The sequence below is a fragment of the Carettochelys insculpta genome, chromosome 1 (genome assembly GCF_033958435.1).
Source record: "Carettochelys insculpta isolate YL-2023 chromosome 1, ASM3395843v1, whole genome shotgun sequence".
NCBI classification, from domain to species: Eukaryota; Metazoa; Chordata; order Testudines; family Carettochelyidae; genus Carettochelys; species Carettochelys insculpta.
Window position 1 is genome coordinate 4,878,122 of NC_134137.1, and position 13,800 is coordinate 4,891,921.

Below are 13,800 nucleotides of genomic sequence, written 5' to 3' on the forward strand. Positions count from 1 at the left end.
GATCTCCCTTCCAAACGGCTGAATGTACTGCCTTGCATGTTGAAGAGTAACGAAGAGATAGCTGTTGCTAGTCTCTATGCTATCAAAACAAAAAAGCAGTCCAGTTGCACTTTAAAGACTAACAGAATAAATGATTAGTTGATGAGCTTTCATGGGACAGACCCACTTCTTCAGATCACAGCCATACCAGAACAGACTCAGTATTTAAGGCAAAGACAACCAATACCCAGAGACCAGCTACTCCAAGATGGCCCAAAAAAGCCAAGAACAAAACTCTGTTGGTCATTACCTACAGCCCCCAGCTCAAACCACTGAAACACATTATTAAAGACCTACAACCTATCCTTAATCAGGATACCACACTCCAGGAGGCCCTAGGTGACAGGCCTGTTCTCTCCAACAGACAGACTCCCAGCCTCCATAAGGATTCTCACCAACAACCACAGACTATACCACAGAAATACCAATCCTGGGACTTTTCCTTTCGACAAGGACTCTTGCCGACTTTGTCCACATATCTATTTTGGAGATATCATCAATGGGCTGAAGCAGGTTTTTCACAGGATTACAGGGGCTCTTTTACATACTTGGTCTGAGCTAATTCTTGACTTGCCCCCGTCCCTCTGCCCCTCTGCTCTCTGATTTACTTACCTTTAAAATATTGTTTTCTGATTTGTCAATCTTGAGTACTATTTTTGTTTCTCTGTGCCTTACATATTGAGACTGTTCTGGTCTGGCTGTGATCTGAAGAAGAAGGTCTGTCCCATGAAAGCTCATCACCTAAAAAATTATTTTGTTAGTCTTTAAAGTGCTACTGGACTTCTTCTTTGTTTTGACAGCATATAGACTAGCACGGCTCTCTCTCTGTTAGTGTCAGGGATAATCTAGCTGATGCTTCGTCCTGCTGTGCGGGAAGGGGACTGGACTTGTTGACCTCTTCAGGTCCCTTCCAGTTCTAGTCCTCTATGATTGTATGAAATTGGCCGAGGCTGGTGTCCGTGTGACTCAATTTTACTATTTACATTACGGGGATATGTTCATAGTCACCGTCATTTGCTAGGAGTTTTGAAGATCCTACAGAGAAAGATGCAGCACAGGATTATGAGTTAATAATCAGATTACAGATTTCCAATCCCTTAGCAAGGGCCCTGTGGGTCTGCACAAAGTATTCCTATCTCTCCCCCATGATCTTTTTCACCGTCTGGCTACTATCAACCCAGATATCCTGGGCATGTACCGACTATCAGAACTATGGAGATGTTGTTGTTATCCAAAGCTTTTCAGCTTAATCAAGTACAGTTGTTCAATATAAACTAATAGAAACTTCAGCCTACTCCTCCTTGCCTCAGCACAAAGCCCAAGAGTTCTCATCTGCCCTTGGGAGGGGCCATTAATAACTGTTTATTCCTAAAGCTGGATAAATAGCACCAGAGCGCAGGCAGGCTTGTCTCCAGGTGATTTGCATGCACCCGCTGCTTCTGCATTGCACGCTGAGCAAGCCCATCACCAGCCCTCGTCTTGGGATGTGTCAGCAGATCCTGGCTAAGAGAGATGCGGGACGCTGCAAACTGAGGAGAGCCGAAGATCAGTGTTGTCCCGCTCTTGGTCGAGAAACCCAGTGCAAGGTGGGCATGATGGGACGGAGTAAGTCCATGCTCCAGTCTCACTCAACGATGTGTCCTTTTGAACACGCTCTGCCCCGGATGATGACTTCCTGCGCCAAGGCGGCAGCATTTCAGTTGCACAGAGGATAGGGCCATTTATGGGGTGTTTTGTGGGTGTCTGTAGTTCCCATCAGTTCTGAACCCCTAGATCTCATACTTGAGGTCTTCATAAAGTGCACTGCAAGAATTTGCGTGTGGGGCAGGCAGTTTAGAGGGAGGCAGAATGAACTGTGATGTGTGATACTTTCTAAAAACAATTCAGCTAGAAACAGAGTTTGGCAAACACCTGAAGAATTGAAGATGAGGGTTTCAAATCAAGGATCTCAGAACCCTAAGCTAAGTCACCAGTACTATGTCCATTATCCAGTCCGTGTTAGAATCCCATTGTGTTATGATCTCTGCTGCAATAATGTCTGTGGCAAGGAGTCTATGCAATAGGCAATGTCTATGCAAGCAATTCTTTTATTATTATTATACGTTCAGACTCTCAATGTCATTGACTGTTCCCTTTTTGCCTTTGTTATGAGACAGAGGTAATGTCAGTGTCAGATTTAGTTTCTTCATCAACAGATGTACAAGGTTCGAGGCCAGAGGGGACAGTTATTTCATAAAGTCTGATGACCTGTATAACACAGACATTACATTCCACTCAGTAACTGCTATGCTGAACTCCATAACTTGTGTTTGATCAAGACCTGCTCTGCACCAGGAGTTTATCTCATGGAATCCTAATCCATAGGTGAGAAGGCACAGAATGGGCCAGCCAGTCTAACCCCCAGGAATTGTTGTTTGGAAATCTCTAAAACAACAAGGAATCTTGAAGCTCCTTAGAGCCTAACAATCTAATTTGGACACTAACTTAGGTGGGCAAAAGCCTCCTTGGATCAGATGCTCCTGATCTTACATGTTTGTTACTCCTTTTTGCGCCCTGCCTAATTTTTAAATGTCTTTTAAAAAATGTGGATCCCCAAACCAGAATGTAGATGATTTCACCAACAATCTTGATCAAGGCAGGCAAACTTCCTCTCTTGTCCAGGCAAGGTCAGTCTCGATTGGATTCTGGTTGCTGCATGTCATGGTTGTGCAGAGCACTCTCGGCAGCTCTGGTCTTAAGCTGTGTCTGAGAGGTGAGTTCTCCTTCCAGGTCTTCTTTTCTTTCTTTTCCTGCTTTTTACCCTTCCGGCTTCCTTCTTGGACCTCATTTTATAAAGTGAAGCTTGATTACTACTTAGCTAGTAAACTTATTCTCCTTAGACTCTCAGGCTTGGATGAGAAGCAATGGGCTAAAACTGCAGCAACGGAGGTTTAGGTTAGATATTAGGAAAATAGTATCATAACTGTCAGGGTGGTTTAGCGATTGAATAAATTTCTGCGGGTGGGTGTACAATATCCATTATTGGAGATATTGAAGAACAGGTGAGATAAACATCTAACAGGGATGATCTGGATGATGTCTGGTGCTGCTGAGAGGGCAGGGGACGGGACTTGATGACCTCTCAAGGTCTCTTACAGTTCCACCATTCTATGATTCTATACCTTGACCAATTATTTTGCGAGCATTATTCTAACCAATCCTAACGTACTATAAACAGAATTATCTAGCCATTCATATCCCACCACCTTCTCTGATTTCACCCAGCAAACTTAATTATATGGCTAGAGGCACCAATTACAAACCAGACAGTGATCAGACAAACAAACAATAGGAAAGCCAGAACCATAGTTATAAAATGATTGTTCCAAAACCCCAACTATTAATGAGGACTTTCTTGCCAGACAAAACTCATTCTTCTAAAACTAAGAAAGAAATCCTTCAATCGTTTTGAGATCTGTCCCTTTTCCTGGATATATTGGGTGCTATTAGGACAAAGCCTCTTTCTTAGAAGCCTTGTGTTACATTATGTCATCTAATTTGCATCTAATATGTGGTTGTAACTCCCTGTTTTTAGCTAATAGCTGCTACTCTTTCATTTTGGCTGCAGATGAAGGCCTTAGGCCTTCAAATAGGTCTACAGATCTTTCAATATGGCTACAGAATATGGCTGTATCCTCACATTACCTTTCCCATGTTTATGCATCCAAGGACCACAGCAGGCATATTGTCACACTGAGAACTCACTGTATGTTCGTTGTCGATAATAACACTCATGTCTCTTTTGGCATCCTTGTGTTCCTTAACACAGGGCCATCGTCTGCATGTCGTTCCCTCTCCAAGATGATAACTTTGCACTTGTCTGCATTAAAATACTCTACTCCAGTCAGGATGCCCACTCTGGCCCCTCATGGGAACCACTCTGCCAAGCTTTGGGTCATATTCAAACATGATCCCCAGTGATTTTCTCTTTGCTTCCATGTAATTCACAAAAATATGAAATTGCATCATATCTAGACTGGATCCCTCCCAAATTCCAGTGGAAGCCTCCCACATCACTGACACTGGCCTTCTGGCAGTTCCCTTCTGAGAGGTCTGAGTTTGAAGGATTTCCTCCACTTTGTACACACGCTTCTGCGGTTGTAAAATGTTCATGGGTTTTAACCTGAATGTTATCCTTTCCCCAAGGGAATGTCCCAGAGAAACCAGAGTATTGCATCTATGCAGTTGCTTTCATCAAGCAAATGTGTACTCACTTTGAGGACGTGAGGATTTATTGGATAAAAATATTTTTTCATAATGTCTGTTTATTGCTCAGCAATGATGATATTCTTTAACATTTTCAAATTAATCTCATACTATTTTTCCTTTGTTCCCAAAACTAATCAATTCCTTTTTTGAAAATAATCTCCCTTTGTTTTTATAATTTACTTTTGATAACAAACTGTCCTCTAATCACTATTGAGGAAAGGGGGGAACTATGTATCAGTGGGGGAGCTATGCAGCTTCCTTACTAGGTACTTCTGGTTCCAAATGAGATGTGCAGTTGATAGGTTAGTTAATTACTCTGGTGTTTATAATAAAAACTCACACCGCAGTTGCTTGTTCACATCCTCCTTTTTTGCTTCATGCCTGGAAATTGTTTTATCACCTCATGTGATGTGAATGCCTCATACTGCCTATTTTTCTTAATACAACTACTTTTTCTGCAATATTAACAAGATTCTTTTCCCTGTAAGAATGAGCCTAAAGCCTTTGTGGAATTTTTTATTTTCTTATGATATTGAATAATGTCCTTCTTGTATTATTTAGCTCTGCCAAGCCTGGATTTGGGGGTATTTTTGTTTATTTTTAAAAGTCTCTTATCAGGGTTTGTAACTTTCAGTATAAATTGCTCCCTATCTATTTTCCCTTTACGTTATCTCTTATACCTCTAATGCATTGCTTCCCCCACCCCTTGTGGCTGATCTCATTTTGCCATTGAACCAGGTCTTAGAACCAGGCCAAAGAGAGCTGAAATTAGGGTCGGGACAGGGTCTGAAGTTCCCACCACCCTGTCAGTGGGTGGTGCAGATGGAGACATGAAGAAATTCACCCCTCTGAGCAGCTTGGTTCTGGGCAGACAGTGAGACGTCCTGAGGACACTGGTGGGGCAGGCCACAGGCTGCATCCAGGCCCTGGCGTGGGACTGGATCTTGCCTGAAACTGCCCTATAGCACAGACAGTTCAGTTTGCATTGAAGAACAAGGACGGAAAACAATAGCCACCCTCCTGGTTCCTGCTGGGGCCTGTTAATGATTTCCTTACCATGATGTGTATAAATTGCAGACATGTGGAACACTATTAAAGTGGAGCTGGCGTTTGCAGGAATTCTGAGAATGTCATTGGTCAATGTTTCCAGTGGGACCCATCGGACCGACCCCTCAGACGAGCCTCCAGCAGCGCATGTAGTGACTCATATTCACATTATCTCTCCATCCAGGCCTTTGTGCTACGACCGACACCGGAGAGACCGGGTACATATAGGAAGTCAGGGGAACGTACGGTACATGCAGGACACGTGGCTCTGCCTCAGAGTTGGACACCACTTCTCCTACTCCATGTCAGAGTCCAACGCAAGTGACTCCACCAGCCCCTCCACCTTCATCCTGCTGGGCATTCCTGGCTGGGAGGCAGCTCATTTCTGGATCTCCATCCCCTTCTGCGCCATGTACATCACAGCCCTCCTGGGGAACTTCACCATCCTGTATATTGTGAAGACAGAGCCGAGCCTCCATCTGCCCATGTACTATTTCCTTTGCATGCTGGCTGTCACCGACCTGGTCCTGTGCACGTCCATCCTGCCCAAAACACTGAGCATCTTCTGGTTCAATTCCAGGGAAATAGATTTCACTGCCTGCCTCACCCAGATGTTCTTCCTTCACTGCTTTACAGCAATGGAGTCTGGTATCCTGGTGGCCATGGCTTTGGATCGCTACGTGGCCATTTGTGATCCCCTGAGACATTCAACCATCCTGACAAATGCTGCAGTGGCGAAGATCAGCCTGGCCATAGCATTGCGCAGTGCACTGCTTACACTGCCCTTTCCCATCCTGGCAAAACTGTTGCCATATTGCAGAACCACCATCATCCTCCACTCGTACTGTCAGAGCATGGCCGTGGTGAGCCTGGCCTGCTCTGACATCCGCCTCAGTAATTACTACGCTCTATTTGTGATATTTTTTGTGACTGTTCTGGATGTGGTTTTACTCACTTTGTCATATACCCAGATCCTCAGGGCCATCTTCAGCCTCCCTACAAAGGACGCCCGGCTCAAGACTTTTGGGACCTGTGGCTCCCACCTTTGTGCCATCTTAGCCTTTTACATCCCAGGTCTCTTCTCCTTCCTCACTTACCGATTTGGCTCCAACGTACCCCAGTATTTCCACATTCTCCTTTCCAACATCTATCTTCTGGCACCCCCTGTGTTAAATCCCGTCATCTACGGGGTGAGGACCAGACAGATCCAGGACAGACTGCTCCGTCTCTCTACTCACAAAGGGACCTAAAGTTTTCTGTTGGTGCCCTTGTGTCTCGGACCAGCTGTCACTCAAAGCTGGCTTGTGACATGCTGCTGTGACCATCCACCCTGAATCTCCTACTGGAAAGACAAAGGGATTAGGCATTAGTTCCTGGTGTTACTGTGCTCTAGCTGATTTATGAACTGTAGAACTGGTCCCTGTACAACTTTTTAACTCGTAGTTTTGCCCCTCTTTTAATGGCTGGCAACTGGACCTTTGAGGCCTCACCAAATGCCAAACCTACTGGATAAATACCTCACCACTGCCGTGTTTCTTCCTCCCTCAATGTTCTCTGTGTCATTCACTCTTCTCCTCCCCCACTCTCTACTCTCTGGCTGTGGCCACACTGGTCCCTCCTTTCTGACGGTCTGTGGTGATGTGGCACTTCGGAATGTACTGATGAGGTGGTATTATGAATTTGCACCCCTCATTAGCATTATGTCAGCTGTGCATACTTTGAAACTGCCGGTTCTGAAACACAAGCCTCCTGTGTAGCCAGGGGCTTTTTGAAACAGCCCCCTGATTTCAAAAGCCTTTTCTTCCCCTTTGGTTTTAGGAAGAAGGTCCTTTCAAAATCGGTAGAGAGGAGCTTTCAAAAGGCCCCTGGCTACACAGCCACTGTTATGCTAATGAGGGGCTGCCTATTCATGGCAGCTCCTCATTACCATATTCCAAATTATCATGTTATGTTAATCGCTCCTTAGGAAGGTACTAGTGTGGCCACGACCTCTGTCTCATCACCACCTCCCTGAGGTTCCTGCACAGGAGCCATTTCTGATTTTCACACTTTGGGGAAGGGACAACTTTAACTGTCACACTAACGGCAATGATCACAGTCAGACAGTAAGTTTGGAACCATAATGGAAAGTTTTCAGTGATATCCAGGGCTCAGGAGAAATCTTGAAATCCCAGATGTGTGAGGAGAAAGCAAATGTTTAGTCTGACACAGCCTGGCTATTTTTTTTGTGGGGGGAGGGGGGATTGTTGTGGGACTTCTCAGGCTGGCTGATGTATGCCCACTGTACACTGTAACTTTTAAACTGATTCCCAAAAAAGAAATTGTCTCTGTTACAATCCTTTTTATTTTCTCTGTAGCACTTTGCAACCAAGTATACCTAAGAAGTGTGTCTTCTTCATTTTCTAATAAAATCCTCTTTTTAAGGTGCTGATTTCATTCTTTTGGTTTGGAAGATAAGAGGACATCTGTGTATGTTATGCATGACAGGCTACATCTATACTTACCAAAAACTTTGAAATAGCCCTGCTAATGGCCATATGGAAGAATACTAACAGGGAGCTGAAATGACTATTGCACAATTTACAATTAACGTTTTATGCCCTCACCCCGTGTAAGAACTGTGGAGTCTCACCAATGCTTGAAGCTGCTGTGGGAATACAGGGCAGTCATCATCGCTGCGTAAGATATCGATCACACATGGCTCCCTGCATCAGAGCATGTGGGGCAGGACAGTGTTTAGTGGTTGAAGCATCTGGTGGGGAGTCTTTGGGTCACACAGCTGAAAGACTGGTTTGAGTAGTTCCTCTCCTCTCCTCTCCCTGTTCAAAGCTACATCTGAAGTGGGGCTCTAGAGGTATTTTGTGAGAACCTATCTCAGTAATACTGACATGCTGTGGCTCGGCCTGGAGCTGAAATCACTGGTAGCAGAAATTCCAAAGAGCTGGAATCACAGGGTTATGCCAACAGCAAAACTCACAAAAGAATGGGCGAACAGCTGGCAAAGCACAATGTATGGGGGGCTGGCAAGAGCGAGTGGTGGGGCAGCTGGCGGGGGTAAGCAGAACGCTGGCCAGCACAAAGGTAGCATTGCCTCAAGCTCAGTGAGGGAATGCATCAGGGTGATGTGTCAGGGCCTGAACAGACTGGACAGAGTTCTAAGTGGGGCATTTGAGAGGTACAACGAAAATTTGGGTGTGTAAATGGGACCCTTTGAGTATTGCACTGGTGAGCCTGGGAGGCAAAGGACACTGCTCCATCCATTTGAGTTGGGACAGTTACCTTAGGGTTGGTTCTGAACTCTGAGTGTGGCATTTTCCCAGGCTTCTGCCATATGACTTTTCTGCCTCTTTCATTACAAGTTTCTTTTCTCCACTCAGACTCTGCTTGCGAGTGGGGAAGCATTGCCTCTCTGCGGCGCCGGGGTGTGTGAATTTCCCAGGCTACAGGGTAGGGGCTCAAGCCAGTTCTATGTGAGATGGATGAGAAGGAGCCCCTAGATATTGAACCTGGCCCTGCTTGGTGCTGACTCCTTGCAGCTGAAGGGTTACATTATGAGCTTCCACCAACTGCATTCAGAGTACTAGAGTAGGGGACGACCTTGGATACCTACATGTATCCCAGAGCTCTCTCTCTCTCTGAAGCTCTTCCTTGACCTTGCTATGTCCCTAATTACTCTGGAGCTTTCACTTATTCCATCTCCATGTGGCTCCTGTAGCTTCACTACAGCTCTCATTTCTCTATGTCTCTTCTTATCTCTGCTCTGTTTTCAGGGGTTGTCTTGAGAGTTCGTAGAAAGGAATCGCGGGCAGTGACCAAGGAGCGGGATGTGTATCTGGTGCACACACCCCTCAATGGGCTTGTTGTTACTAGCCGCAAACTAGTCCTGAACACGTGCTCTGTGCTTGGAGTCCCAGGACTAGTGTTCCCTGTAAGCTACCTGCTTGAGAGACCACCCAGAAGAGACTGAAAGGCACGACTCTGATTAGCAGTGCCCACAGTTAGCAGCACGAGTTACAACTGGCGGTGCTCATCGGCGCAGGCCTCCGTTCTCATAACAACATGTATTCTGCACATGGATGGAAACAAGGACAGTAATATATGGAGGACATCCTTGTAACTGCCACGACAGGGATGGGAAATTCAGCTGTCTCACACACACCCAGTCACATGTGGAACCCTCACCCCAGCTCCCTACCTCATTTGGTACACAAAGTCGCTCCAAAGTAGGTTTCTCTTGTCTTTGTTTGATTTAAATGCTGTTTGGAGTGAGGAATATCAGAGAGGGAGCCGAGTTAATCTGTATCTTCAGAACCAACAAGAAGTCCTGGGTCACCTTATAGACTAGCGAGACACTTTGAAGCACAAGCTTTCATGGGCAAACACCAGCTTCGTTGGATGCATCTGATGAGTAGGTCTTTGCCCATGAAAGCTTATGTTTCAAAATATCTGTGAACCTATAAGGTGCCCCAGGACTTCTTGTTGGTTTTGAAGTAAGAGATGTTTCTCCCTGGCTACATCTACACAACAGAGATCTTTCTAAAGAAATCCTTCCAGAAGATCTCTTCCGTAAGAAATTCTTTCAAAAGAGCTCATCCACACACAGAAAAGCAGCTCCAAGAGTGATCTGCTCTTTTGAAAGAGAGCGCCCACACAGACCCTGCTCTTTCGAAAGAACGAGCCAGGGACTGAAAAATCAAGCCCTATAAGCGCTGCTCTTTTGAAAGAAAATGCGACCACAGATAATCTTTGGATGTTTTCTTTCGAAAGAAGGCACTCTCCCTGAAACGGGAGTGGTAGAGCGCTTTTGAGTGGAGGGCCGCATTCTTTCCATTTTTTGAATGAACACTTTTTGGCTGTTTCTAAATAATAATAACGGACAGAAACATGATAATAAGGCACAGATGTAAATTCCCAGCACCTCAGTAGCATAAGGTCCCATGATTTCGAGTATGGAAGATGCTTTTCCGGACTCCAAAATGACATGTAGAAGTGTGGTCCCGGGGGGGGGCTTCTTCCGGAAGGAAGTTCTTCCTGGGGCCCCTTCCCGAAAATTTTTTGAAAGAACTTGCTAGTATAGACAGAGCCCTCCTGTGTTTGTTCAGGGCCCAGCAGGCTTCTGTGATGCAAATGCTGGTCATAAATAATCAACACAATAATCCAGCCAAAACTGTGCCTAGCCCCAACACGTTGCTTTCAGGAACAGATGACGGCCAAAGCAAACTTGCCAGATCCAGAGTGTTAGTCATTTGTGTACAGGAGCCCCCAGTGCCCCAGCTGGGCTTAGTCGGGAGCACGTGATCAGTCTCATTTGAATGCTTTACAACCCGGGTGATCTGCACAGGACTGTACCCGCTGCTGGCCAGAGGAGCTGACAGAAAGGTGCAGTTCCGGGGATGCAACCCATCAGCCAGGGCAGTGCTGGAAAGTCCGACTCGGCCTGGAACATGAGGTTTCAATTGCATGTAGGAGAGACTGGGAGGAAATGGGCTGAGAGGGAGAGAACAACCCCCATGCAAACACGAATCCAGTCTCTCTCCTGCCTATCAGCCCCATGGCAACAGCGGGAGGCCTGTGTCGCCAGAACAAACCCGGCTGCACTCTGTGCATTAGCACCTTCTGCTGGTGTTGGTGCTAGTGACCCTGCTCCTCCAAAGTGACCCCAGGGGCTGGGGGCCGATGGCAGTGGAAGCAGAGCTTCTGATGGCGGGCAGAAGTGGAGCCCCAGAGCTCATATCTCCCAGGGGTGGGGAGCTCAGAAAATCCAGCTGGTTCTGAACACCTCAGATTCGCTGTCAGCCTCCCAGTGTGTGTCCTTCCTCCAGGTGCCCCCACAGAAGAGTTCTGTCAGTGTGGGTGTCCATCCTCTCAGGCTATGGCTATACTGGACGGGATACATCTCAGCGGTAATACAGACCGTGATTGTCCACTGGGGCCAGTTCACGGATGTCAGTGTCTGGTGGTCGGGGGCAGCACATGATGCCCTCATATTCTGGAACTCTTGTGTCTATGAACAGCTGCACACTGGGACCTTCTTCCTTGGCCACACCTTCAGGGTTGGGGATGTGGACAAGCTTGTCTGCCTTGTGGGGGTTGCAGTGGCCTATCCCCTCTTTCCATGGCTGATGAGGCCCTAAACCGCCCACCTGGAACCCTCCTGGGAAGCATTCGACAGGCGACTGGCCGAGGCCCACATGGAAGTTGAGGGTGCCTTCGGCCACCTGAAGGGACATTTCCAGTGACTCCTCACCTTCCCGGACCTCAAGGAGCACCACATCCTGCAGGCCGTGGCCATGTGCTGTGACCTCCACAACCTGCGTGAGGGACACAGAAAGGCCTTTTTAATTGTGTGTGGGGCTGGGGCTGAGCTCCCAGACAGGGGCTCAGAACAGACACACTCATCTGCCTTCCTGGAGGCCCAATGAGAGGCCACCCCCGTCTGGGAGACCCTATGGGAGATCTTCACCTCGGGAGAACAGGGATGCTGTCTCTGGGCTGTCCTATGGGGGGCTTCAGCTACACCCATCCATGACATTCTCCCAGTTCCACCCCCCACCCTTCCTGAAGACACAGAAAACAGTCTGTTGTTTGAACACAAATGGGGTCTTTATGTACAAGGGTGGGACAGGACACCTGGGAAGGTGAAGTCCTGGATTTCCACTCTGACCAGGAACATGCCCATGTCTTCCAAGCCAGGGCAGGCTCTTGACGGGGTTGGGCAGGCTCCAGGGGAGCCAGGGGGGCCAGGTCAGAGCCCTCACTCTGGCTTATGCTTCTGTCTTGGGGTTCTTGCCCAGGGAGCAGGCTTCTGGCTGTGCACATGAGCAGAGCAAATGCCCCTTCTGGCAACTGTTGTGCCTGTAAGGGATGTGGGGAAGGCATGGAAGGTTCCCTGCCTGTAGCCAGAGACATTCTGGTCACAGCAGGGTACCCTGGGGGACTGGAGGCCCCTTAACTCAAAATAACCCTTCTTCCCTGGAATAACATCACTTACTTCTTGATATCTATTGCAAGCTCAGCGTTATTCCTTGTGCACTGAAGGTTACAGATTTCAAATTAACACACCTACTTTTTCAAAGTTATTTCACAATGGCATGTGCGTAGTCTAGACAACAGCAAAGGTTTGTGTTAATAACTGCTGTTATCTTGAAATAACTTTTCAGTGTAGCCCTAACCCAAAAGTTCTGCATTCGGTGATCCTGATACTAGATCTCTGTGAAATGTGGATCAAGCCATGTGTCCCTGTCACTCAGCTCATCTGTTTTTATAATGGGGATATGTTCATAGCCACTATCATTTGCTTGGTGTTTTCAAGATCCTTTAGAGAAAAGAGCTGCACAGGATGATGTTCCTGATGAGAATTACTAATCTCTGATCCAACAGCAACAGCCCTGTAGATCTGCAGAAAGTGTTTGTTTCTCCCCGGAGTCATCTTTGTCCAGCTCTTGATCTTAGACAGACAGATCTCTTCATAGCTTCTCTATGAAGAGGTCTGTCTGCCTAATATCAACCCGGCCATCCCAGCATTTAAAGGATATCAGATCCTATGCAAATGTTATTGTTATCCCAAGTTTTTTTTCTCCCTAATCAACTTCAATTGCTCAATGTCCACAAATGCACCGAGCGGCCAACTCATCCCTGACTCAGTACAAAGCCCAAGAGTTTTCATGTTCCCTAGGGAAGGGCCATTAGCAATTGTTTACTCCTAAAGCCAGATAAATAGCACTGAAGTCCAGGCAGGTTTCTCTCCAGGTAGTCTGCATGAAGGTGCTGCTTCTCCATTACAGCCTGAGTGATTCCCGTCACCGGCTGTGAGCATGGGATGTGTCAGTGTGTGCTAGGTAAGAGATGTGGAAAACTGCGACCTGAGGGGAAATAGGAGACCCTTAGGTCTCAAAGAGCAGCATTATCCCTCTCTTGGTCAAGAAACCCAGGCAAGATGGGTGTGATGGGAGGAGGAGTAAGTCTCTGGTCCTTTCCTCTCTGCACAGCCATTAAACAGCTCAGGGGTCTGGCCACAAGTGATAACTTTGCTCCAGAATCACTGGCCAAAATTTCCCTCTTTTCTGCTCACTCTCTCACAGCTGAGAGTTTTATCCCGGGAGAACATAAGAGCTTCCCTGGCCCCCTGAGCCATCTGTTCCATTGTCCTCTTCCTACAGTTGTGAATTTTTCACTGAGTTTTCATTACCACCATCTATGTTTTTGTTCAAACCTCTTGCCTCTTGGTCACACTGCTGTGGGAAACAGAACAACTTTTCTGCATCTTTTTTTAAAGCAGCCTTTCAAGTGGCTAAACACCTCTGTCATGTCCCCCTTAATTTCTTCTTTTTCTAATTAAACATATCCAGGTCTTTCACCCCCTGCTTGTGTGGTTTTTTAGTCCATCCTCTGGATCACTTTTGTCTCTCATGTCTATATCCCTTCTGAGAACAACAAGAAGTCTGGTGGCACCTTATAGACTAACAG

The 13,800-nt window shown here is 46.7% G+C and overlaps 1 protein-coding gene across 1 annotated transcript; it reads left to right on the forward strand.

The window, feature by feature from the left end:
* The first annotated feature begins 5,636 nt into the window (after positions 1 to 5,636).
* LOC142007584 (olfactory receptor 52E2-like) lies at positions 5,637 to 6,584 on the forward strand. Its single transcript, XM_074984274.1, has one exon. It carries the CDS (start codon positions 5,637 to 5,639, stop codon positions 6,582 to 6,584), a length of 948 nt encoding a protein of 315 aa, XP_074840375.1.
* Positions 6,585 to 13,800: the final 7,216 nt, after the last annotated feature.